This window comes from Mesoplodon bidens (assembly GCF_964165515.1).
Source record: "Mesoplodon bidens genome assembly, chromosome: 15".
Taxonomy (NCBI): domain Eukaryota; kingdom Metazoa; phylum Chordata; class Mammalia; order Artiodactyla; family Ziphiidae; genus Mesoplodon; species Mesoplodon bidens.
This window is the reverse complement of record NC_138171.1, coordinates 33907263-33930009: the sequence shown is the minus strand read 5'-3', so window position 1 is coordinate 33930009 and position 22747 is coordinate 33907263. Positions and strand designations below refer to the sequence as shown.

The window sequence follows — 22747 nt, the reverse complement described above, 5'->3', positions numbered from 1 at the left end:
ATGCCGGAGGGCCGGCTGCGGGGATGAGTGATGCGTGCAGAGAAGAAATTAAGTTGCATGGCACTGGCTTCCAGATCACCTTCAAGACCCAGAATCAGAGTTTCTAGGGAAACAGGTAAATCTGTTAAACAGTCAGGTTTTTCCAAACTACTGCTCCTCAGGATTAGCACAAATGGGTGACCGTCTGATATCATTTTGGATGCCAACAAAGGAATGTTTTCACCAACATTTGGTAGTGGATGTGTAAATTTTAAATATATGCATACATGTTTTGTATTTATAATATGGCTAACATTTAACATGATTCTTTATAGGTTTCTTTCAATGAAAACTTCTTGAGATGTCATGATGTTACCTGTTTAAGTCTGGGAACCACTATGGGCTTCAAAATAAAGTATCTTGTTTAAAAAAAAAAAAAAAGCAACAGCAGTCTTTAAAAGCTGAATTCAACCAGCCTAACACGATCTAACCTTGGAGAGTAGCATCTTGGATATCTGTCAATCTTTGTAGCGTTAACAAGACTGAAACCAACCTTTATGGCCTCAAACGAGGGCCTGGTCATGTGTGACGGATCAGAGGTTATCTGATAACCATGAGAAGGGTTTTAAATCTGTCAGCACTGCAGCAAGGAGAAACCTCCTGCTCCAAGGCTCCCCAATGCACCTCCAAAGTCCTTATTATTCCAGTGGCAGGAATACCGAAAGTTAGTCTGACAATGGTGCTCCAGACACAACTCAGTCGCTTCAGTAAACAGATTTTAAAACATCCCATTTAAAACTCTTTCATCATTTTCACAACACAGAGAAAGAAAACACTGTTTTCTTCTCACCTTTTAAAGATTGTTTCTTCTCACCTTTTAAAGATTGCTGGCTGTGAGTCAGAAAGCAAATGGCTATTTGCAATGTCAAAAGACAGGCAGTCAGAAGGGAGAGAAGTACTAAGAGATACCCAGACCGTAAACTGTGCTAAGGAAATTATCACATTAATTATGAAATTGTTGAGAAGACAAAGGGAGAACCCTGGTGGCAGGCAAAAAAGATGGGCAGACAGACAGAGAGAGAGAGAGAGAGAGAGAGAGGGAGGGAGAGAAGGAAGGAGGGATGGGCAGGCAGAGAGAGGGGGAGATAGAGAGGCAGATAAAGGAGAAAAAATACACCCAAAATAGCAATAAAGAAAGGACACAAAGAGCCAAAAATACTGAGTGAGCTGCAGGCTCAGCACACAATGGACCGCCAGCAGCAGGCCCACATTCACAGACAGGCGAGTGGCCAGAGGCAAGACAGACGTACGGTTTCGCAGCTCGGTAGTGAGGATGTGCTTCGCGGCGATCAGGAGCTCCTTTCTGAGGTGCGCAGTTTCTGCTGGACAATTTGAAAGTAGCTGTAGCATTCCTTTTACCATTTGCTGAGAGTACTTAGTCACCAACTCCTGTAAAAGAAAAAGGAAAACAACACAGTTATACTGATAGGCGGTCGCTAAGAAAAACCCAAGTTTTATAAACTTTTAAAAAATTCAGTAAGAGTAAGCTTGGCACAAAGGACCCTCAGAAAGTAACAGGCCTAACACACAAGTACTGTCCAAAAAGTCTTAGCAGTTTGTGTGCACAATGCCACCCTGGAAGGAGGGGCAGCCACATGGAGCAGTTTCTTTTACATCATGGGATCATGGAGGCCTTCTTGTATTTTCTGTATTTTCCCAACTTTCAACAGTGAATATGTATTGCTTCCCTGTCAAAGGGAAGGAGGAAGAAATAAATATTGAAGTTAAAAAACAAAACTATTTACTGAGTCGTCCCATTGATGTAAGTTGTGAATGACACCAAAGACACCTTTAATCAGCTCAGAATGAGCTCCAGTCACAACTGCCTTTTGAGGTGTTTCAGGAAGTTATTCACAATAACTCAAGCTGACTAAAATATCAAGGGGTATCTAATGCAGATTTTTTTTTTTTTTAACAAATGTTCCATTTTCTTAGTGTAAGTTATCATTATCGAGATAAACACATTAAAAAGGGAGGGGGGAGAAGGCTACAAATGTTCTCAAAGGTGGTTTAGAATAAAAACAATCTGACATCCACATTTTCATTTTTACTTTCCTGAAATAAAATCTTTTTAAAAAATGATCAATTATAATACAATTCCATTGCTCTAGAATAGATCAGGACTAAATTTATTCCATGCTTTAGAATAACCACCTCTATACAAGAGTTTTATTCAAAAAGACTGTAAGACTAATGAGAGATAAGGTATCAATTTTTTCCTTCAAGTTCTTATGATTTAAGTAAGGAGAGACCACAGCTCCAAGTGGCAAAAACAAAAATAAAACTACTCTACAGGTTCCTCAAAAAAGCCTCCAAAACCTCTGTATCAGTTTTACTTGATAATGCCATTTTTTGAAGTTCCAATCTCTCCCACATCATTTGCTATAACACACAACTTCCAATAACAGCAAAAGTCAATAAACCTCATACATCCGCACAAAAATCTGTGTGCAAATATTTATATGGCTTTATTAAGCCAAAAATGAAACAGGCAAGTCTATAAAGACAGGAAATACTTTAGTGGTTGCCAGGGGCTGGTGGGTCAGAGAAGAATGGAAGTCACTGCTCATTGGTACGGTTTTCTTTTTCGGGTGAAAAAGTTGTTCTAAAATTGAATAGTGATTATGGTTGTACAAATCTGTGAATAAACTAAAAACCACCGAACTGTACACTTTAAAAGAGTGAATTTTATGGTATATGAATTATATCTTGATAAAATGCTTTAAAAAAATTGGAAATGATCCAAATGTTCCATCAGCTGATGAATGGATAAACACCGTGATTACACCCATACAACAGAATACACCACTATGGCCTGAACTGTGTACCCCCCCAAATTTCATATGTTGAAGCCCTAACCCCCACTGTGACTGTATCTGGAGATAAGAGTCTTTAGGAGGTAATTCAGGTTGAATGAGATCATACAGGTGGAGCCCTTGTCCAGTAGGACTGTGGCCTTATAAAAGAAGAGAAGGAGATCTCTCTGTCCCCCTCACCACCATGGGAGGACACAGCAAGAAGGTGGCCACCTTCAACCCAGGAAGAAAGGCCTCCCCAGAAACCAAACCCTGCTGGAACCTTGATCTTGGATTTTCCAGGCTCCAGAACTGTGAGAAAATAAATTTTGGCTGTTTACACCTAGTCTATGGTATTTTGTTATGGCAGCCTGAGCAGACTAAGACAACTAACCACGAATAAAAAGTAACAAGTCACCAATAAAATAACAAGGATGAATCTCAGCATTACTGCTAAGTGAAAGAAGCCAGACTCAAAAGGTTACAAATACTGTCCACCAAGTGATTAATCTCTATGCCATTCTGGAAAAGGCAAAACTATGGAGACAGAAAACAAACCAGTGCTTGCCAGGGACTGGAGGTGGGAGGAGGAAATTGACTACAAACGTATAAAAGGAATTTTTTGGATGATGGAAATGTTCTGTATTTTGACGTACTGGTGGTTAGGTATGCATTTGTACTGTACACATTTGTCAATCAGCGAACTGTACACCTACAAAAGGTGAATTTTACTGCATGTAAATTATATCTCAGTAAACCTGACTTAAAACAAAAGTCAATGAACTTACCTGGTAAATTCTGATGATATAAGCTAAAAATGACAATGTTTTGATCTGAGCAGCAATGAAATCAGCATACAACTCCTTGTTGTAAAGCTTATGTTGCCTAATGAGATGTGAACAAAATTAACAATATTAGCTCTCAACTCTTTCGGTGATGTTACTATTAATTAAAAGCCTATAGTAATTACTAAGCCCAAAAGGTTGATTTCTACACAGCAGCAACAGTAAACACACCTACACTTTTATGCAGTTCCGACTAACTTAAAGGCCTTAAAGGCATAAAGCAGGCAGATCTCCAGGCCGTTGGGCAGCAGCCACAATCTGAATCCCCACAGCCAAGGCGAGAATGACCTGCTGTCCCAGAAGACAGCATGAGGGCACCTATTTGACCAGTGGAAGACCCCTGCTGTGGCCACAGAGGCTGTTAGGGCTGATTCACCCTCAGCTCTTGCTCTCAAGTGACTTAGAGCCAGATAGGCCGCAAGTCAAGAGAGCAAGTGACAAAGATCTTAGGAGGAATGCTGTGAGGCTGGAGAAAAAGCTTCACTGAGAGGCTTTGAGGATGAGTGAGTCGGTGATTAAGGGTGATGGGTGAGGAAGAACGAAGAGGGTAAAGAGCTTTCTAGCCCTCGTGCTGAGAGGAACAGCAAGAACAAAGGCTTGAAGGAAGGTGAGAGAGCCTGGAATATCCCAAAGCTGTAACTGAGGACAGTAATGCCTAATGATAGTTCTAAATTTACAAGACACCAAAGACTGAGACGTGTCACCCATCATCGAAATACAACTTCAGAAAGCCAAAAATACATATAAGTTTAACCAAAATTTTATCACTCCAAATTTTCTTGTCTTACAAATGACGACAGCAAGTACATTTTTACTTGGATTAAAGAACTATGGTAGTCAGCTACATCACTGACCAAAGAAATCTCACCTGGCTTGTGCAGATACCTGAATTGCAATGGTATTCATGATCAAGGGCACAAATTCAGCAACAACACTGTGGATATTCAGTTTGTAGAGCTAAAAGCAAACATCAGATTGTCATGCTTTTACACTCTGCTTATAGCAAAATAATTTGGCATACCAAAGAAACTGTGATGAGATTCATTAGTTAGCACATGTGTATCATACACATCTATTTGCCACAGAAAATTAGGTGTAAACTTTGTTGTAAAATAGGAAGCCCCAAACCCAAGAAGCTACTAAGCAATATGCATACCTGATACATTAAAACAACAATAATGGGCAATTCTGCCAACACTTTCAAAGAAAGAGATCCTCTTGGAATGATGGAATGCTGCAAGAGAGGAAAAGGAGGACTGAGGTTATCACCGTGGCACTTAAAATAGCCCTAATCAGTGTGTCACTATTGCACATCACCCCACTGAAATAAAGGGAAGGGAAAATACTGACACATCTTCATAATTATCTGTGGTGAAATAAACAAACTACTTTGAAAACAAAGTACACAGAACTGTTATTTAATATAAAGGTTTTCATATTTTACAATGTCATACCTGTAGTAAAAACCTCAGGAAAATTTGTCAAAACTTAAGAGATTCAAATCACTGGAGAAATTTAAAAAAAATTTTTAATCTATTATCTTGCTTACTTGCAAGAACAACAGCAAGAAGTACAAGTTACCTAGTTTTATTCATAGGTATTTATAAACAGGAAAAATGCTTACAATAAATGAAAGAAAAAAGTCTTAATATATAAAAACTCAAACAGGTAAGGAAAATGTCAGACTCAAAATACAAATGGGTGATAAATGGATAGGAACAGACAAGCAAAAAAAGAAACACAAAGACTGATAAACAGAAAACAAGTTTCTAATTCAGGAAGAACAAAGGAGTGAAAGCTTCATTCAAAATGTAATTTCCTGTTTATCCTAGCTCAAAGTGAAACATTCTGCAAAACCATTTCAGTAAAACAAACACAGATGATAGTCTTGATTCAATCATAAAAATACAGTCATAGTAAATGCTCAATACATGTTCCCTACGTGGCAAATACTACAAATCTAACACATTAGCTGCAGACAGTACCAGCGTTACCTTCACAAAACTCCACGAGACTGATTTTTCAGATGAGAGGGAAAAATAAGGTCAGAAAAACGGTTCATGAACTTTCCTACAGTCAAAAAATGCAAGTGGTAGAGCTGTAACATCATCCCAAAACTTCTGTCCCCAGAGCCCACATCGTCAGGCACTGAACTACAAATGTATATGTAGTTTAAAGGGACTTCACTAATGTTGAAGCTAAGGAGAGAACGGAGGCCCCCTTGCCGGGTCAGCTGCTCTTTCTGGTTCTGGATTCCACCACGATGTTATCTTTGTATGTTTGGTGAGTAACAGCTCACATGCATACCTGCAGAGCACAATCAGCGACACTCTCTCGCACGCGCACACACGTTTGTTTGCTTATTCTAAATCCCTCCATGTGTTTAAGAAAAAAACAAAAAACTTAAGTGGTCTAAAAAGTCAATACCTCATTTTTCCTCTACCAAGGGCAGGAGACGTGGATAAAAGCAAAGCAAAAAGCAAAACAACTGAAACGCTTACTGTTCTCGTCTCACTGTCCTCACGCTCAGGATTGACTTTCACAGCAATCGTTGTGATCATTCCAACCATTTCTGGGGGAGGGACTGTGTTCTCGGGGATCACCTGAGGGTTCTCAAAGTAGCGGTTCTACAGAAAACAAAACAGAAGTCATTTACACCTGACGTGTGGTGAAGAAATCGAATGTCCTACCCTTTTATACTGCACCAACCCCACAGTACTTGGTGTTCTCTTTTTCCAGGACTATGAAGATAACATGACAGACACACCCGCCACCTCCAACAACAGAAAACAAACTTGCCTGCCGTATTTTGTACTATTTTTTCCTGGCGGATAAAAGATGAAATGTATGTCATGTTATATTACCACCTCAGTGAGGTGGGGAGGATGTAACCCATCTCTCCAGTGATAAGAAACTAGGAGCTGATCCCTACTGAATTAACTTTCCACATAGTCTCCTAAATAGAGGTCAAGTATGGAACAGAAACAAAGTACAGAAAACATTTTAAAAGGCCAGGACCTCACTGGCATCCTTAGTTCTCAATGAAATTTGGGCTTCATGTTAAAAGAGACAGCTTCGTATGAAAAGTAGCTCTTCTTTGATCAAAATGGTAGTTGACACAATGATAACTTGATAACTCAGAATGCAACTTAAGTTTTATACACTATTAGCAGATTAAATTCCTTAAAAAGCCAAAAAGTCAATTTTACCATGTGTTAATTTTAAAAAAAAATTTAAGCTTAAAAAATTTGAAAATAGAAACTCTGAAACATAAACACATTTATGCACAATGACTTTTACCAAAGCATTATTTGTGACAGTAATGAATTGAAAATGGGGGAAACCAGCAATAGGGAGATGGTCAAGGTACATGCATATGACAGAAAATTATCAGTCGTTAAAAATTATGACTGCCACAGAAGGGTCTTGAAGGACGTTCCCTTCTGTAACAGTGACTCCTTCCAGTAAATGAGAGCACGGTAGGGAGGAGCCTTTCCTCCTCCACTCCACACACTTTTATATGGGTGGCACTGCTTGGAAACATTTTTTTCAATACAGGAAAAAATTTTTAAGATACAGAAAAATGCTGAAAGTATACACCACTCCCCCAAAAAGCTTCAAGAATGTGAGGGCAACCATCTCTACAAAGCACAAAGTTAAACTCAAAACAAAACATCAATGTCAATGGTTGCTTATAAGTGAAAGAATAATTATGATTTTCCTTTTTTGCAAAATTTCTAAAATAAGAATCTATTGCTTTTACGTCAAAAATACAGTACTTAATCTAAACAATGAAACCAAAAGAACTCTTTTTTTCTAATGGCTAATTTATCAACCTAGATTTTAACCATCACTAAATACTCCCCATTGTAAAATTAGCATCCCTCCAATTATTCCTTCAACCCTTTGGAATAAGGAAGTAATAAATAAATATAAACAGTAAATTCAATAATATTAAAAACAGCATACCACTACTTTTGGAAGCTCCTTGTAAATCTGTTTCACAAAATCCAAAAAATGATGAATCTAAAAAAAAAGACAGTATTAGGAAGATATTTATAAACAGAAAATGCTTACAATAAATACGAAAAACATCAATAGTTTCCATATGTAAGAACTCACAAAACAGGCAAGAAAAGTGTCAGACTCAAGATACAAATAGGCAATGAATGTGAACACACACACACACACAAAAAGACTGATAAACAGAAAACAAGCTTTCTAATTCAGGAACAGCAACGGAATGAAAATGATAATAAATGCCACTTTTTGCCTTTCAAAAAGTAATAGCACACCATGCTGGAGGGAGTGCAAGTAAGGAGACACCCCCCCCCCATACTATACTATACTACTAAGGGAAGCTTAAACTGCTGAAGCCTTTCTGGAAACCAATGTAACAATATGTATCAGAAGCATAAAACATTAACACCTTTGATCTGGTAATTCCACTTCTATAAACCCAGTCTACAAAATAATTTGAATTGTAAACAGATATTCAGTTTTAGTCATAAAATAAAAATTTTGAAATACCCTAAATATCCAAGAATATGAAAGAAGATTATATATCCATTAAAAATTAACTTTACAAAACATTTTTTATCATTGGGAAAACGCTTACATATAATGTGAAGGGGAACAATCAGGATATGAAATGTCATCCACAGTAGTACTGTGATTACGTAAACATACAAATACATAAGGTGGGAAAACGGAAAAGAAATCACCAAGACATTAAATATTGTTTTCAAGATGGAAGGAATTCTATTTTGTCTTTCAATTTCCAAATAATCTACAACAGGCATTTACCAAGGTTATCATCAGAAAAGACAGTATCTTAATTATGGCTAACAGACTGTTTAATGTTGACTCTGCAGATGCCAATCACTGTGCTAAGAACTTTAACTTTTTTTTTTTTTTTTTTGCGGTACGCGGGCCTCTCACTGTTGTGGCCTCTACCGCCGCGGAGCACAGGCTCCGGACGCGCAGGCTCAGCGGCCATGGTTCACAGGCCCAGCCGCTCCGCGGCGTGTGGGATCTTCCCAGACCGGGGCACAAACCCGAGTCCCCTGCGTCGGCAGGCAGACTCTCAAGCACTGAGCCACCAGGGAAGCCCAAGAACTTTAACTTTTATATTTAATTCTCTAAGCAATCTTTGAGGATATACTGTGATTGTCCCCATTTTACAGAAAAGGCTCCAAAAGGCTCAGAGCTTACCCACTGTCACACAGCTACTGAACTGCACACTGAGATTCAAACCCAGCTCTGACTTCAGAACCCACCTCTGAACCCTTGTATAAAAGTCACTGGAGCCCTGGGGCATCTCAGTCCTGTAAGTACCAGAACCACCCAGAGAGCCCTGCCAGTTTGGTTGGTTAACACATTTCAAATACTGAACAAATTCAGCAAAATATTCATGTACACATTCAGGAAAAAGTCACTGTTTAAACCACAAAGAATTTCCCCCAACTTAGGCGATATTTTCTATGACTGAAAGCAGCATATGTTCTGCCAACTCTAAAAGGGGGTAAAAAATTCACACAGAAGCAATGTGTCAGCACAGTTTATAAACGCTATCAAGATAAACACTTACTTCTTGGGTGATGGGTGGCCTGAACTGTTTGTGTAGTTCAATGATTATTCTTAGACAAATAAGAACATTCTCTTCATTTTCCGTCTTAAAAAAAAAAGCATTTAAAAAATTATACTTCTGAAAACTCATTTTAATCTAAAGACTATTTTCTAAGCATTTTCTGCATATACACCCTCCATCAACCAACTTAGATTTGGTTTGTAGAAAATTCATAAACCCACAGAACACAGCTGTCCCAGAGAGGAAGCTTTCGCAGTCTTTGGCGGACTGTCTGAAGTACAGCCCGCCAGTAGGTCCTGTGAGAGTAACACTCAGACAAATGAGTAACTGGCAAATAAGGCAAGTCACACTACGAAGCAAGGTCTTAACGGCCCAGCAGACACGTTTCACTGTTTGAAAATATTGCCAAAAGAGCAATGAGTGAGCAGCCACCATGCACTGAGCCCTGTGCTAACACTTTACACTGTCTGCATGGGGGTGCCTTCCACATCTTACTAGGAGGAAGCGAAGGCTCGGGGCAAGAAGGAATGGGGCTGACATGACAGAGCTAATACATGGCAGAGCCAGGATCTGAACTCAACTCAGTCCCCCTGCAGAGCTCATCTTTCCAAGGGGCCCAGAAACATGACAGAATTCTAAACACACCAAGACTAAGGACAACAAGGAAACAATTTCAGAGGTTAGCTTAACAGGTACCAAATGGATTAACCCCAAGAATTTGAGCAACTCTTTGACTACTATGCATCTACTGTGCCTGACACACAAACAGAGGCACAAAGCCAATGACCCCTGTACTCGGAGTCTGTTGACCACCACCCACTTTCAGATTCCCACTATGTCTAGTCAATCCCTCAGTGACTCAAAAAAAAAGATTTTCATTTAATAATCTTTCTTAGTAATCTGGTTGGCAAAGTAGGAGGAAATGGACATTAAAAAAATTTCTACTCATGTGAATCAGAACTTTAGTGAAAAAGTTGTATAATACAGGATTTTACAGTAGGAAAATCATTAAAAGTTTTGAATGTGGCTAAATAATAAAAATTCTCAAAAGTTACCTCCAGAAAGCGAAACATAACAGACAAAACATTTTTTGTATGAGGACGAAGATGTTCATTGGTTGGTATTCTATGAATTATTTCAAGAACGAGCTTCCGCAGTTGCTGTTGAAGAGAAACAGAAATGTAAATATGAAATCCTTCCAAAAGTTCCAAGGTAATTCTTTGGCATCCTACAAGTGTCACACAGCTGTACTCAGCACTGGTAACCACCATACAATAAGATGGAGCCCATTTTAGAAATGGTTCTGTAAATTATTTAAATGTAATCCAAAGCATGTACTGCAAACCAGTATTTTCAGTATTTCTACAATTGTGTACCAAATCAAGTAAGCCAAAATTTGCTTTTACACCTTATCAGTATTGCCAGGTGGAAGACACTAATGTGTGCACGTGGGGTGAATTTAAGATGAAAAGAGCAAAACACCAAGTGAACTTCATTTGCAGTCTCCCTTCATAAGCTCTGTTTAGCTCTTCTGACGTGCTCTCCAATTACCTTGGGCCTAAGGACTAATTACATCATAAGCTGTACTAAGCTTTCATGATTTTGTCTATAGAACTGACAACTAAAAAAGTAGGTCAAATAGGTAGATCTTGAACTGGCACCACATAAAAGTGCTTTGTTTAGCAATTAACTTTCACTAGTACTGTGGTAATTTTTAAAGTTATTTTTAAGGGATACATGCTGAAATATTTATGGAAAAAAAGTTATGACGGGACTGTTTTAAAATAATCAAGGCGAAGAGGGGGGAGGCAAAGAGTGGGTGGGGGTATAGATAAAACAAAATTGGCCAGAGTTACAAGAACTGAAAATAGTAAGATCAGAGCTGGGCAACAGGTATGGGAAGGGTCATGAAACTGTTGCTCCCTCCTATATATACACGTGAATTTGGCTATAATACATAGCATATGCACACGTCACTGGTCAGCAAATGTGAAGAATTTAAATTGTGAAAGAGATGGCTATGAGGAAATAAAACCAAGATATTTAGCTGAGGAGGCAATGGCCTTGGACAAAGTTATCCTTATATGACAAAATTTCTTTTGTTTTTAAGGGGAACCATAAGTTTTTTGAGTTGTTTTCATTCTTAAGTGCTTGCACTCCTACAGCAGGACATTTTTTTCTCATTATATTTTTGAACAGGTTACCTGGGCTGGTTTCTCCTGAAGGAACTGAACTTCTCCATCTTGAAGAAATGTAAGAAATCGAGGGATGATGTGCTCCAGGAACGTAGAATATTGAGGAGACGAAGTGACATTCTAATTATGCAAAAATAAAAGAAAACCCCATAAAGGTTTGTGTACATATTCAAATTCACATATTATAATAACCTCAAAAGGAAAAAATTGTAGCAGAGCTGATAGTAATTTTTAATACTTTCAGATGCTTTAGTGATAACATAGTTTTAAAGAAGTTAAGATGATTGCTGCTTCTGATATCCAATTAGAGAGAACTAAACGCTAAATTTACTGGTAAACCTAGAAATACTTGCACTGTGGAGAATGTTCACCTAACTAAGGGAACCGAACAATGGGGCATGACTGACTGGATGGAACCAACGGCAGAGACCACCTTCCCGAAGAAGTGATGCTGATACTAAAACCTAAAAGGCCAGCAGGAGTTAACCACGGGAGAAAGTGGGAAAGGTTCTAAGGAAAGCACATGCAAAGGCACAAAATGGCGAGAAAGGCTGAGTGTAAAAGGTACATATTGAACTTTTTTTAGTTCAATATGGCAGGGATGGGAGTATAAGAGGAAGGAATTTAAACTTTTATTATCATGAGTCTGAGAAGCTGGTGAGTCAAGGCATCTGGGCAGCTAATTGTGTCTGGAGCTCCAGACACTGATCTGGGAGGAAGATAAAGACACGGGGTTGTCTATTACCTGAGGAGTCTATAAAGAAGGAAATACAGGCAAAACCCAGAAAAGAGTGTGCTGCCACAGGAGCAAAGAAAGAACCGCCATTCTTGGGATGCGCACCTGAGCACTGGTCTCCCACGGCCAACCCGGAGCTCAATTCCAGGGGCCCCGTGCCCACAGCACGCTGTGTGTGAAGAGGCACCCCTAGGAGCCAGGCAGCACCTCACCAGCCCCTCCCCAAGCAGACTGTGAATCCACTGGGGACAAGAACTGTATTTGTCACCTCTCAACCCCAAAGTGTAAGACTTTTTACGAAACACCCACATTCAAGGATTGAAGGAAAAGAGGGGTAAGAGTCATGATGGAACATTATCAAGGTTATCAAGAAATCAAGCTCATCTGCACGTCAGCCCATACCATCCAGATTCCACAGCCTTCAAAACATCTAAGTTTCAAATTTCTCCCATAGGAAAGATTCAACAAGTTGCCCAGTTATTCTGCCAGTATTTCAACTTAGCCCCTGGCTTTTTGATTCATACGAATGCTTCCTGTGATTTCTAACTTCAACATTTCTTTATTTTCTGTCCTGGGAAATGGCCCATGTGATATTTACTTAGCCTGGAATCTTATCCCTAAGTGGTTAATGAAATGAATTTCTAAGATTCCTTAAACCACTGGGAATTCTTAATTTCACTTAAATATTTTGTTCTGGGATAACAGTGGTGGTAATTTAGAATTACCTACCAGTGGTCATTCTAGTATTTCATTCTTCTAAGGACTCAGTCATCTGAATTTCATTTAAGGTAAATGCCTATCAGATTTCAAAAGGCACTATTTGGAAAAGCCCCAAGTGTACTACTTTGCTAACTTTTAATTCTGTTAATTTAATCAATGCATCTGAGACCAAAGCCAGGAACTAACTTGCTAACTGCCAGACCCTAAACAGGAGAGTAAGGGTTGAGACACTTAAATGAAAGAGCCCCACGCCCACACTCGAGGATCACAGGCAGCTCCTCGATTTCAGCCTCTCAAATAAACTTTAAGGGCTGTGGCTCTCTCCTAGCAGTTCTTCCAATAAAATGCAGAATGCAGGCCTTTCCTGTTCTACAGCCCACCTCTTTTTTTTAGCTTTATTTATTTATTTTTTTAACAGTTTGCACTAACAGCTTGGGTGGAAGAGAAAGCTCTTTAGCTCAATCTCTAAATATCTCAGGATTTTTTTCCACCTCAGTTCAAGGCAACAAATCCTGGAAAACATCTATTTAAAACAAAACAAAAAAACCAAAAAATTCCCTCAGCAAACAAAAATACCATCCATTACTATGGAGAGTAGGGTATCTAATTCGATCCCACGAACAGAGTTTTAATTTAATTATTTAATTTAATTATTTAATGTTTAGTGATTCAAATGACCATGACAGAGGCTAGGAAACATTTTATCTATTGTTCTTAATCATATTAACTCTGAGAAAGGTTTTATCATAGCCACATTAAAAGAAAAGTGAGTTTCTCTTTGGCCTATGAGACTAACTGGCACCAGACTAACCATAAAGTAGGACAAAATATGAGCCAACAGTTTCAGGTGCTGGACCAGAGGCAGTGCAAGACCACGATCTCCAGAAGAAGGGGAACTCACCAACTGCGCCCCACCTCGGCTCTCTGCCTGGGTACGGTTTCCCAACCGGGGTCAGCAGGCTGGAGCCCAAGGAAAGCATGATGGTCCTGCTGAGCTGAGGCGCAAACACCAGAGTTTGCAACAGCTGAAGTGGCCGGAATCTGCAGGGCAAAGCCCCAGAGAAAAAGGAACTACAGAAGGGGGTGTGGATGGTCTCCTGTGAGTCCTTGACTGAGGACTGGGCTGTACTTATAGGTAAGGGAAGGTAAGACCACCTGAGGCTTACCAGGGAGTGGACACTTGAGGACTGAGAAATGAAGAAAGACATCAGAGGTTTAGCAATGTCAGAGGATGTTGGGGGTCCAGCCTCGACACAGTGCAAAGACCTTAACACCTTGATAACACCTCATACATTCAGCTGAGGAAGGACCATGCCCGAGTAAGGCCTAGTTTAGCCCCATCCCAACAAAATCTAAAATCAACCTCTTATGAGACCCACAGAAAGATGGGGTTTGGAGGTTGAATCCTACAAAGTCAGAGGGAGTTGGGAAACCCCTTGGGATTCCCAGAGATCCTCTCTACCATGGCATAAAACCAAGCCTACACAAGTTCAGTGAGATCAGCCAGCACCTGAACTGCTGACTATAGTGAAAATATCAACACTCTTCCAAGGGAGATAACAGAATCTAGGGTCCCTACATTTCACACACAATGTCTGGTGTACAATCAAGAACTACCAGACATGCAAGGAAGCCAGATAACATGACCTGTAGTCAATAAAAATCAACTTTTATAGAGGATTGTATTTAGCAAAGACTTCAAAGCAGTTATTATAAATACATTCAAAGAGTAAAAGGAAAACATGGTCTCAATAAATGAAAATGGGGAATCTCTACAGAGAAGTTACATCTAAAGAAGAACCAAATGGAAATTCTAGAACTGAAAGTACAATAACCAGAATTTTAAAACAAAAATACAAATAAACTGAAATTTAAAAATAACATCCCAGCAGACACGGAGATGACAGAAAAATAGTGAATCTGAAGGCAGATCAGAGAACAAAGAGAAAAAAGACTGAAGAAAAATGAACAGAATCTGAGGGACCTATGGGTCAATATAAAATTGTAGAATGTAAGAGCCAGAAGAGAGAAACTGATCAAAGTTGCAGAAGTTGTAACCAGGAGAGCCAAAACTGCCAGCCAGCTCTCCTTCCCATACCATCCATTACCTAACATAACAAATCCACAACAAAAGTTTGAGTGTATCCTGAAAGCATATGCCTAAAAGGGCTACCATAGTTGAAAATGAAAAAAAGGTCAAGGGGATTCCCTGGTGGCGCAGTGGTTAAGGATCCACCTGCCAATGCAGGGGACATGGGTTCGAGCCCTGGTCCGGGAAGATCCCACATGTTGCAGAGCAGCTAAGCCCACGCGTCACAACTACTGAGCCTGCATTCTAGAGGCCACGAGCCACAACTACTGAAGCCCGTGCACCTAGAGCCCGTGCTCCGCAACAAGAGAAGCCACCGCAACAAGAAGCCTGCACACCGCAATAAAGAGTAGCCCCTGCTCGCCACAACTAGAGAAAGCCCGCATGCAGCAATGAAGACCCAACGCAGCCACAAATAAATAAATTAAAATAAATTAATTAAAAAAGAAAAGAAAAGAAAAAAAGGTCAAATAACCAAAACAAAAGCAATATTCCTCAACACTGTTCGGGAGTCACTATCACTAGTGTGAAGAAGCTGGACAACACTACAAATTTCAATTTTGAAATACAACAAATTACATTAACAAAGATAATTTTTAAGTTACTAGTAAAAAGACTGACAGGGACGCTGTAGGAGAGCACATGTGAATACTTATCTTAAATTGAAAAGCTCATACCTCAAAATTTAAAGCTTTATAAAATATAATATAAAATATAAAGCTCATACCTCAAAATTTTCACTAACTTCTTGCATCATTTTTAACTTTGTTTCATCAGCTGTAAACGGCAAAACAAACCATCAGATTACTTGAAATTATGTTAAGGATGTTCCTAAAATTACTGGATTTAATAATTTAAGAGAAGCAATCAGATCTTATCAGTTTGACTGTCATGGTCTAAAAGCAGGCACATAACTAGTTCCCTACAACCAGTCACACTCACTCGTACTCCCAAACATACATGTGCACGCACAGACAAGGACACAGATACACACATACGCGCACCCACACGCGTGCCTCTTTGGGGCTCCAGCCAGAAATGCTCATCACTTTGCTTCTCCACGAGGTAGAGAAAGGGGAAATTAAGATAAAAGTTAATGTTACTACTTATCTCAATGTGCACATCATTTGAACTGAGATGGAGTCACATCGACACATTTCTTAATGACAAAAAGCATCAACTCACGTGTATTTACATCCGTGAGAGCTGCCACAAACTGAAGGTATTTTTTCATCAGAGTGGTTTGGTCAACCACCGTGGCCCCTTGTGTTGCAACAAACGCCATTTTTCTTTTGGGCTAGTTTGTTTCTCAAGAGAAAAGTATTATAACCATGAGTTTGCCCAGCCTACAAAAAGAAGCATGTGATTAGCCAACTTACTGAGGGCACAGGCTCATGATCGCTAGGAAAATCTTACCTAAATGCCTGTGTTAATCTAAATAGTCTTCCATTAATTCAGAAAACAACACTACTCCCTCTGCTTTTTTGAAAATAAAAGTTACTTAAGTCCATACTGTCTATTAATTTCTAAACATGATTTTTATACACAGATGCTTTTCTTTCCTATGGTGTGTCCATCTTTTCCTAGGCTAGGGCCAGCAAACTCTCTGTAAAGAGCCAGAGAGTAAATATTTCAGGCTCTGTGGTCTGTCCCAACTCCTGAGCTCTGCTGGAGGCACAAAATAGCCACAGACAACTTGTAAGAGAACGACCATGGCTGTAATCCATAAATCTTTATTTACAGACACTGAAATTTGAATTTCACTTGAGTTGTATCATGAAACATTATTCCTCTTTTGATTTTTTTCCCCCAACCGTTAAAAAAATGTAAAAACCATTCTTAGTTTTCGTGCTGTATAAAAACAGCCACCAGGCTGGATTTGGTCTGCTGACTGTAGTTGGACCACCTGTGCATTAGGTGATGGGTTCTCAAACTTCACTGTGCACTAAAATCATCAGGTGCCAAAGGTGGACTCCCAAGCACCACCCAGAGACCTCGGTTCAGGGAGGCGTCCAGGAAGCTGTAAATTTTGCTTGCATCTGACATACAAGAGCTAAATGCTTCAAAAAGCACCTTAGTGAGTTGGAAACAGGTGTGGATGATCATCACACTTCGAGAACTGCAGCTCCAGGCTGAAAAACAGGAGACTTGGTCTCTATTTTAAGAGCCCTCTTAAGAGAACCTAGTGAAATTGCTCTTACCCATCCTCCCCGCGAATGTAAGTCACATTTCACTCTACATTAAGGAGCAGTTTCATGACTTGATTTTCTTCTCTCAACAAACACACCATTAACTCTTCTGCAGGCCTTTCAACGGCCCTGCCTATCAGATACGCTCCCTTGCAGCTCACACTCCTGCCCCAAGCGATGGGGACACCCTGACGCCACAGATCCTCTTCCGCCCGCCCTCTCGAGACACCAAAAGCAGAGAGGGTGCCTGCCGCTGTTCCCGCGCAGCCCGCCGGCTCCGGGGGCAGGAAAAGTCACTAACGAAACCAACCGAAGGGACTCTGTGAGCCCCGCTGGATGACCCGACTTCTGCTTCCTCTTCACCTCCCATCCCCGAGACCCAAGACTCAGGGTCACGGCCACTCCCTACTTAAGAAACTTCGGGTGGGTCGTGCCCAAACTTTTTAAAGGCTTGGATCCACTTCTTCACCGAAGGCGTCAACCCCCCATTTTCCGAGACCCCGAGAGCCCAGGCTCCGCTCTCCGCTGGGCCGGGGGGGGCTGGGGGCCCCGAGGGAAGACGTCCCATCCCGCCTCCAAGCTGGAGAGCAGCTCCAAGACCCCAGAGGCCAAGGGCCCGGGCCTGGCTTCGGTCCCGCCCCCGCGTCCCGGCCCAGGTTGTGGAGGCCGGAGCCGGTGCCCCGCCCGCTCCCGGCAAACGGCGCCGCCGCGCCGCCCCGCCGCGCCAGGCCTGAGGCGGCGCCGCCGGGCCAAAGGGGGCGCTGTCGACGCCGCTACCTTCGCTCTGCGCGCCGGGCCAGGCGAGCCAGGTGCCTGCGTGGAGGCCGAGAGGGGCCCGGGCACCAGGAGGAGCCTCCGCGGGGACGGGGCCCCAACCCCACGCTCTATCTCCCCGGCCTCAAACAGCCCTCGGCTTCCCTCCTTTTGTCACCCTCTCCGGACATCCAGCGCCCGCCTCCTGGGCCGGGCTACGGCGGGCGCCGAGGGCCAATTCCCGCGCCACTAGCCTTCCGCCTCCCGGAGCTCCCCGGCCAGCCCAGGCAACATCGGCGGCGGTTTGAGGGCCGCCGCCGGCCCCCGCCACCCGGACTGGGCCCCGATGGAGGGGCGGAGGGACCCCGGGTTGCTCGGATCCTCTCTCCATCGCTATGCGCCTCCCTCCATCGCTCCGCGGACCGCGGTGCCGCAGAGGCCTCCCCACGCCCGGGCCCCGCTGCACCAGTTGGGGCCGCCGCGCGCGCCTCCCGGGGCCGTTCCGCCGCCGTCCCGCCGCCGTCCCGCGCCTGCCCACACTTACACCGACATCGGCGGCCGGCTTCCTGCAGCCCAGGCCCGCGACCCCACCTAAGCCCTCTCAGCCGCCGCCGCTGTCGCGCCGCAGCACGCAGTCCCGCCCCCGCTTAAAGCGACCGCGCCCGCCGCCGGAGGAATAAGCCCCGGCGCACCGCCTCCAAGTGGGTGCGGCCTGGGCGGGCGGCGGGAGCGGAGAGAGGCGTCACGCCCGGGTGCGCCTGCCCGGCCCTTTAAACCTCTGTCTGCGTGGGCGGGGCCGCAGGCCGGGAGGGAGGGGCAGGCAGTGACAAGCGTCTTTGGTTCGGCTCTTTCTGCCCTAAGTATCCTCGCAGAAGCCAGGAGGCTGGGGAGGGACGCTTGGGGGCTGCTGAGGGGCGGTGGGCACCCGCGGGGCTTCCTTAGCAGACGGCGGACGGGCCCGGGAAGAGGCCACCCCTGAACTGAACGTGGCATGCTGGGCGGGGTTTTCTCCTCAGCTTGAGCCCTGGGGTCCTTCTTAGCCCGGGGAGGGGGAGGAGGTAAGGGAGGGTCTTTGGGAAGGCGAAGGCTGCAGACAGACAGAGACCCTGTAAGCAAAGGAGAGCCCAGGTGTTCTGCCTGGAAGAGGCCGGCCAGTCATTTGTTGCAGCTGCATCACTCCGAGGCTAGACCGCAGTGGACCGCTTTTCAGCTGCTACGCGACGGGGCCGATGCCTTGGGTCGGAGCAATGATGAGAGGGAGGGGAAAGTGGGGCCCGGATGCCCAAATGAGGTGATGGCTGGACCAGGAGGCCCTGGAAGAGAAAAGTACTGTCAGGCCTCACCTGCAGACTCCATCTATGAGACTGGTTGAATGATGAGCTGTTCCTGGAAACACGTGGTGATCATGGTAAATGGACAGAGCATGAAAGTGATAACCTGACCTACCTCCAGCCCCTCCAGGACTGGCTCCACCTCCTGCCTCTTCCTGACAGTACTTCCCCCCTGCTCGCCCCGCACCGCCCCACGCCACCCCATCATCACTAACTCACCAGAATCTTTGTTTTCCCTTCTCAGACAGATATATTTCACACCTGGTAATAAATAGAGCTTGCAATTCCTACAAGATACGTTCAGAGACATGCTCCTTGCTTTTGTTTAATGTTGCCACTCAAGAACAAGCCTCAGCTGAAGCGCTGAGATTGTAAGTGGATATATATATAGTGCCAGTTATTTCTGCCGCAGGAGAAATATAGTGGGTCAGAACACTCCTTCCCCCATGGAAGAAGCTGCCCACCTGCACGCAAAATCCTCTTCACTCCTACCACCGCCAACCCCAAAATTTAGGAAGTCCAAAATTGTGTAAAGTTGAAAAATCTAAGGGCTGGAACGAATGTGCCATCCGAGGTTATTTAATATTGTTGGGGGGGGGGTCGAGAAAAAAAGCAGCAGTACACAAATCCTTTGATAAGTTTCCGTTTAATTGCATGTGATAAAGACCTACAGTTGGGGGCGGGGCGGGGAGGTTAACATTGGTGAAATTCATATGCTTTCCCATGGCCTTAGCTTCTACGAAAGTACCCATCACGCTGCTATGATTTTTGCCTGTTTTCTTATCTATCTCCTGAATTAGATGTTGGGGACAATGTCAACTTCATCTCTATCAGATAAATGAGATCATGCACCTCCTCTGCTTAAAACCCTCCAAAGACTTTTCAGCTTATCCTCAATCCCTGGGCCTGTGCACCTCCCAACCTCATTTTTCATGTTCCAGCCACAATGGCCTTGCTGTGCCTTCTGCCCACCTAGGACCTTTGTAGCTAATTCTCCTGTCTGGAATGTTCTTCCCTGAGAGGCACAAAGCTGGCTCCTTGTCATCCTTGATGAGCTCAAATGTCACCTCCTCAGAGAGGCCTTTTTAAGGCCCAATATAAGAAAAACGTTGCCTGCCGCTGAACCCCCCACTAGCTCTCATAATACTGGAATTTTCCTTAGAATCTGAAATTATATTTACCCATTCATCATCTTTTTCCCTCCTAGACAGAAAGCTCCTTTTCTTTTCTTTTTTTTTTTATATTTATTTATTTGGCTGTGCCGGGTCTTAGTTGCAGCACGTTGTATCTTCGTTGCTGCGTGCGGGATCTTTAGTTGCAGCATGCAGGATCTAGTTCCCTGACCAGGGATTGAACCCGGGCCCCCTGCATTGGGAATGCAGAGTCTTAACCACTGGACCACCAGGGCAGTCCCTCTGTCTTTCTTTACCAATGTATTCCTTTTGCCCATTGGGTGTTTTCTTAGTCTGCTCAAGCTGCCATTATAAAGTACCACAGCCTGGGTGGCTTACCCAACAGAAATTTATTTCTCATAGTTCTGGAGACTGGGAAGTTCAAGATCAAGGTGCCACCAAGGTAGGTTTCATTCTGAGGCCTCTTCTCTTGGCTTATAGGTGGCATCATGTCACTATGTGCTCACATGACCTCCCTGTGCTCTCTCAAGAGAGAGATCTCTGGTGTCTGTTCCTCTTCTTATAAGGACATAAGTCCTATTGGATTTGGGCCCCACCCTTATGACCTCATTTGGCCTTAATTACGCCTTTAGAGGTGCTGTCTCCAAATACAGTCACTTTGGGGATTATGCCTTAACATATGGATTTCTCAAGGGGCACAATTTGGCCCATAAACAAATGTATAAATTTGTACCCTGTTTGGAAGAATACTGTATGAACCCATAGGATAGAAACAGCTGGAACACTAAAATGAATACAGGGAGCCTCAAAATATTCACTCTGGTGGGCACGAGCAGTCTGCACAAGTGGTCTCTGCATGGAGTGGTTCAGGGCATGAGGCTTCAGTCTGACCTTCTGAGAGCCACCAAGAGGCCATCCTCCCTCCCCTGTCCCAGGGTGGGCTGGAGTCCCTGCTTACCTTTGCCTCACCTGTTGGGCTTCTTGGAGGCTGGCCCTAAGGGCTCCACCCCTATGAAGAACCTTTCCCCCGTGATGAATTAACAAATCCTCCCTAGGTCTCCTGTGGGTTTCAACAGGGTGACTGGGTGTCCTGTGGTCGAAAAATTCCAGCAGAAAATCTGGTAAAGCTGAGATCTAGGCCTGGAGCCATGGTAAATTCAACAAAGAGATCACCCTGAACTCCCTTTTGCCTACTTCAAACTACCATAGAATTTAACCCCCAAAGCCTCTCCAGAGCTGATCGGGGGTGATTGTTATCAGCTCAGTGGCCCCCACTTCCCACAGTTACCTTTCCAATGCAAGATAATGAGGATTTGTGGTAGGAATATTAACACTAGGGCTGCTGCCCTTCTGTTACCAAAGGGAAATCAACTATACCATTTTGCTAGGGCCAATAGACCGACTAACCTGCTTTAGAAAGATTTTCAATGACAAGAATTTACATCAAGACAGGTGCTGTGAGAGCCCAGAAGAAGAAAGGTTTCTGGGGGAGGTGATACCTGTGGGGAATTAGACAAAGAAGGGTCACATCAACATCAGCTTCAGGGTGGCCTTGCAGGTGGCTTCTGTGACATAGATGTGACCATCTATGGCTATTGTACAGTATTCAATGTAATAATGTTACACGTGAAAAAAACGTAATAAATGTTATTATTCTATTTATGCATTTAGTACATTACAAAAACCATTAACAACCAGACCTTTGAATAATGTGAAATAGTCAAATATTTGAAACTCAATTTATAATCTTAATATACTATTTTCTTCTCAAGCACAATTTTCTTCTCAATTCCTGATGGACAAGTGAAACTCTCCCAAGTCCTTAAGCAATTCTAACGATGACAGCCAACACGGATTGAGTACTTACTATGTCCAAGCACTGTTCTATGTGTCAAGTCATTTTATCCTTACCACAGTTTCATGGGGCATTATTATTATTTTAAAGAAAAGTGAACTGAGGCATCAGGAGAGTTATGTGACTTTCTCAAGGTCACATAAGTCTCAGAATCCAAAGTCTCCTGGTTCCTAGGCCTGGTATTTGTCCCCACAATGGTGACTGATGCCACCAGGGAGTGGCTAGCACTTTTAACTTTCCTAAGGGGACTCACTCAAATCTGTTCCCCCCTCCATCACAGTGAGATGGCAATGGGGCCAGTGGGGCCCGTCCTCAGGGGACCCCACAGCTGTCCCAGAAGTTCCTTCACTCCCATGCAGCCCGTCCTGCAATTGGGTCCCATCAGTGCCGGCCAGGCGAGACGAGCCATTCAACACCCCCTCTGGGTGGGCTCCCTTGCCAAGGATAAAGTAGAGGCAGAGCTGGGACCAGGGTCCA

The 22747-nt window shown here is 43.1% G+C and overlaps 1 protein-coding gene across 11 annotated transcripts in view; it reads right to left on the bottom strand.

Annotated features, from left to right (window-relative positions):
* TRRAP (transformation/transcription domain associated protein) overlaps nt 1-18636 on the bottom strand; it is a 111993-nt gene extending 93357 nt beyond the window's left edge. For 4 of the 11 annotated variants that reach the window (XM_081255914.1, XM_081255915.1, XM_081255907.1 and 1 more), the window contains exons 1-13: nt 18496-18629; nt 17083-17141; nt 16195-16355; nt 15737-15786; nt 11474-11584; nt 10325-10429; nt 9270-9353; nt 7649-7705; nt 6181-6306; nt 4836-4913; nt 4548-4636; nt 3623-3719; nt 1290-1428 (exon numbers count right to left, since the gene is read on the bottom strand). In XM_081255914.1, coding sequence (XP_081112040.1) covers nt 1290-1428; nt 3623-3719; nt 4548-4636; nt 4836-4913; nt 6181-6306; nt 7649-7705; nt 9270-9353; nt 10325-10429; nt 11474-11584; nt 15737-15786; nt 16195-16294 — 1036 coding nt within the window. In that variant the 5' untranslated portion in view covers nt 16295-16355; nt 17083-17141; nt 18496-18629. Of the gene's footprint in view, nt 1-1289; nt 1429-3622; nt 3720-4547; nt 4637-4835; nt 4914-6180; nt 6307-7648; nt 7706-9269; nt 9354-10324; nt 10430-11473; nt 11585-15736; nt 15787-16194; nt 16356-17082; nt 17142-17508; nt 17939-17975; nt 18328-18495 lie in introns of those variants that run through there. The other 7 variants (XM_081255906.1, XM_081255913.1, XM_081255916.1 and 4 more) reach the window with 6 other exon arrangements.
* Between the last annotated feature and the right edge of the window lie 4111 nt (nt 18637-22747).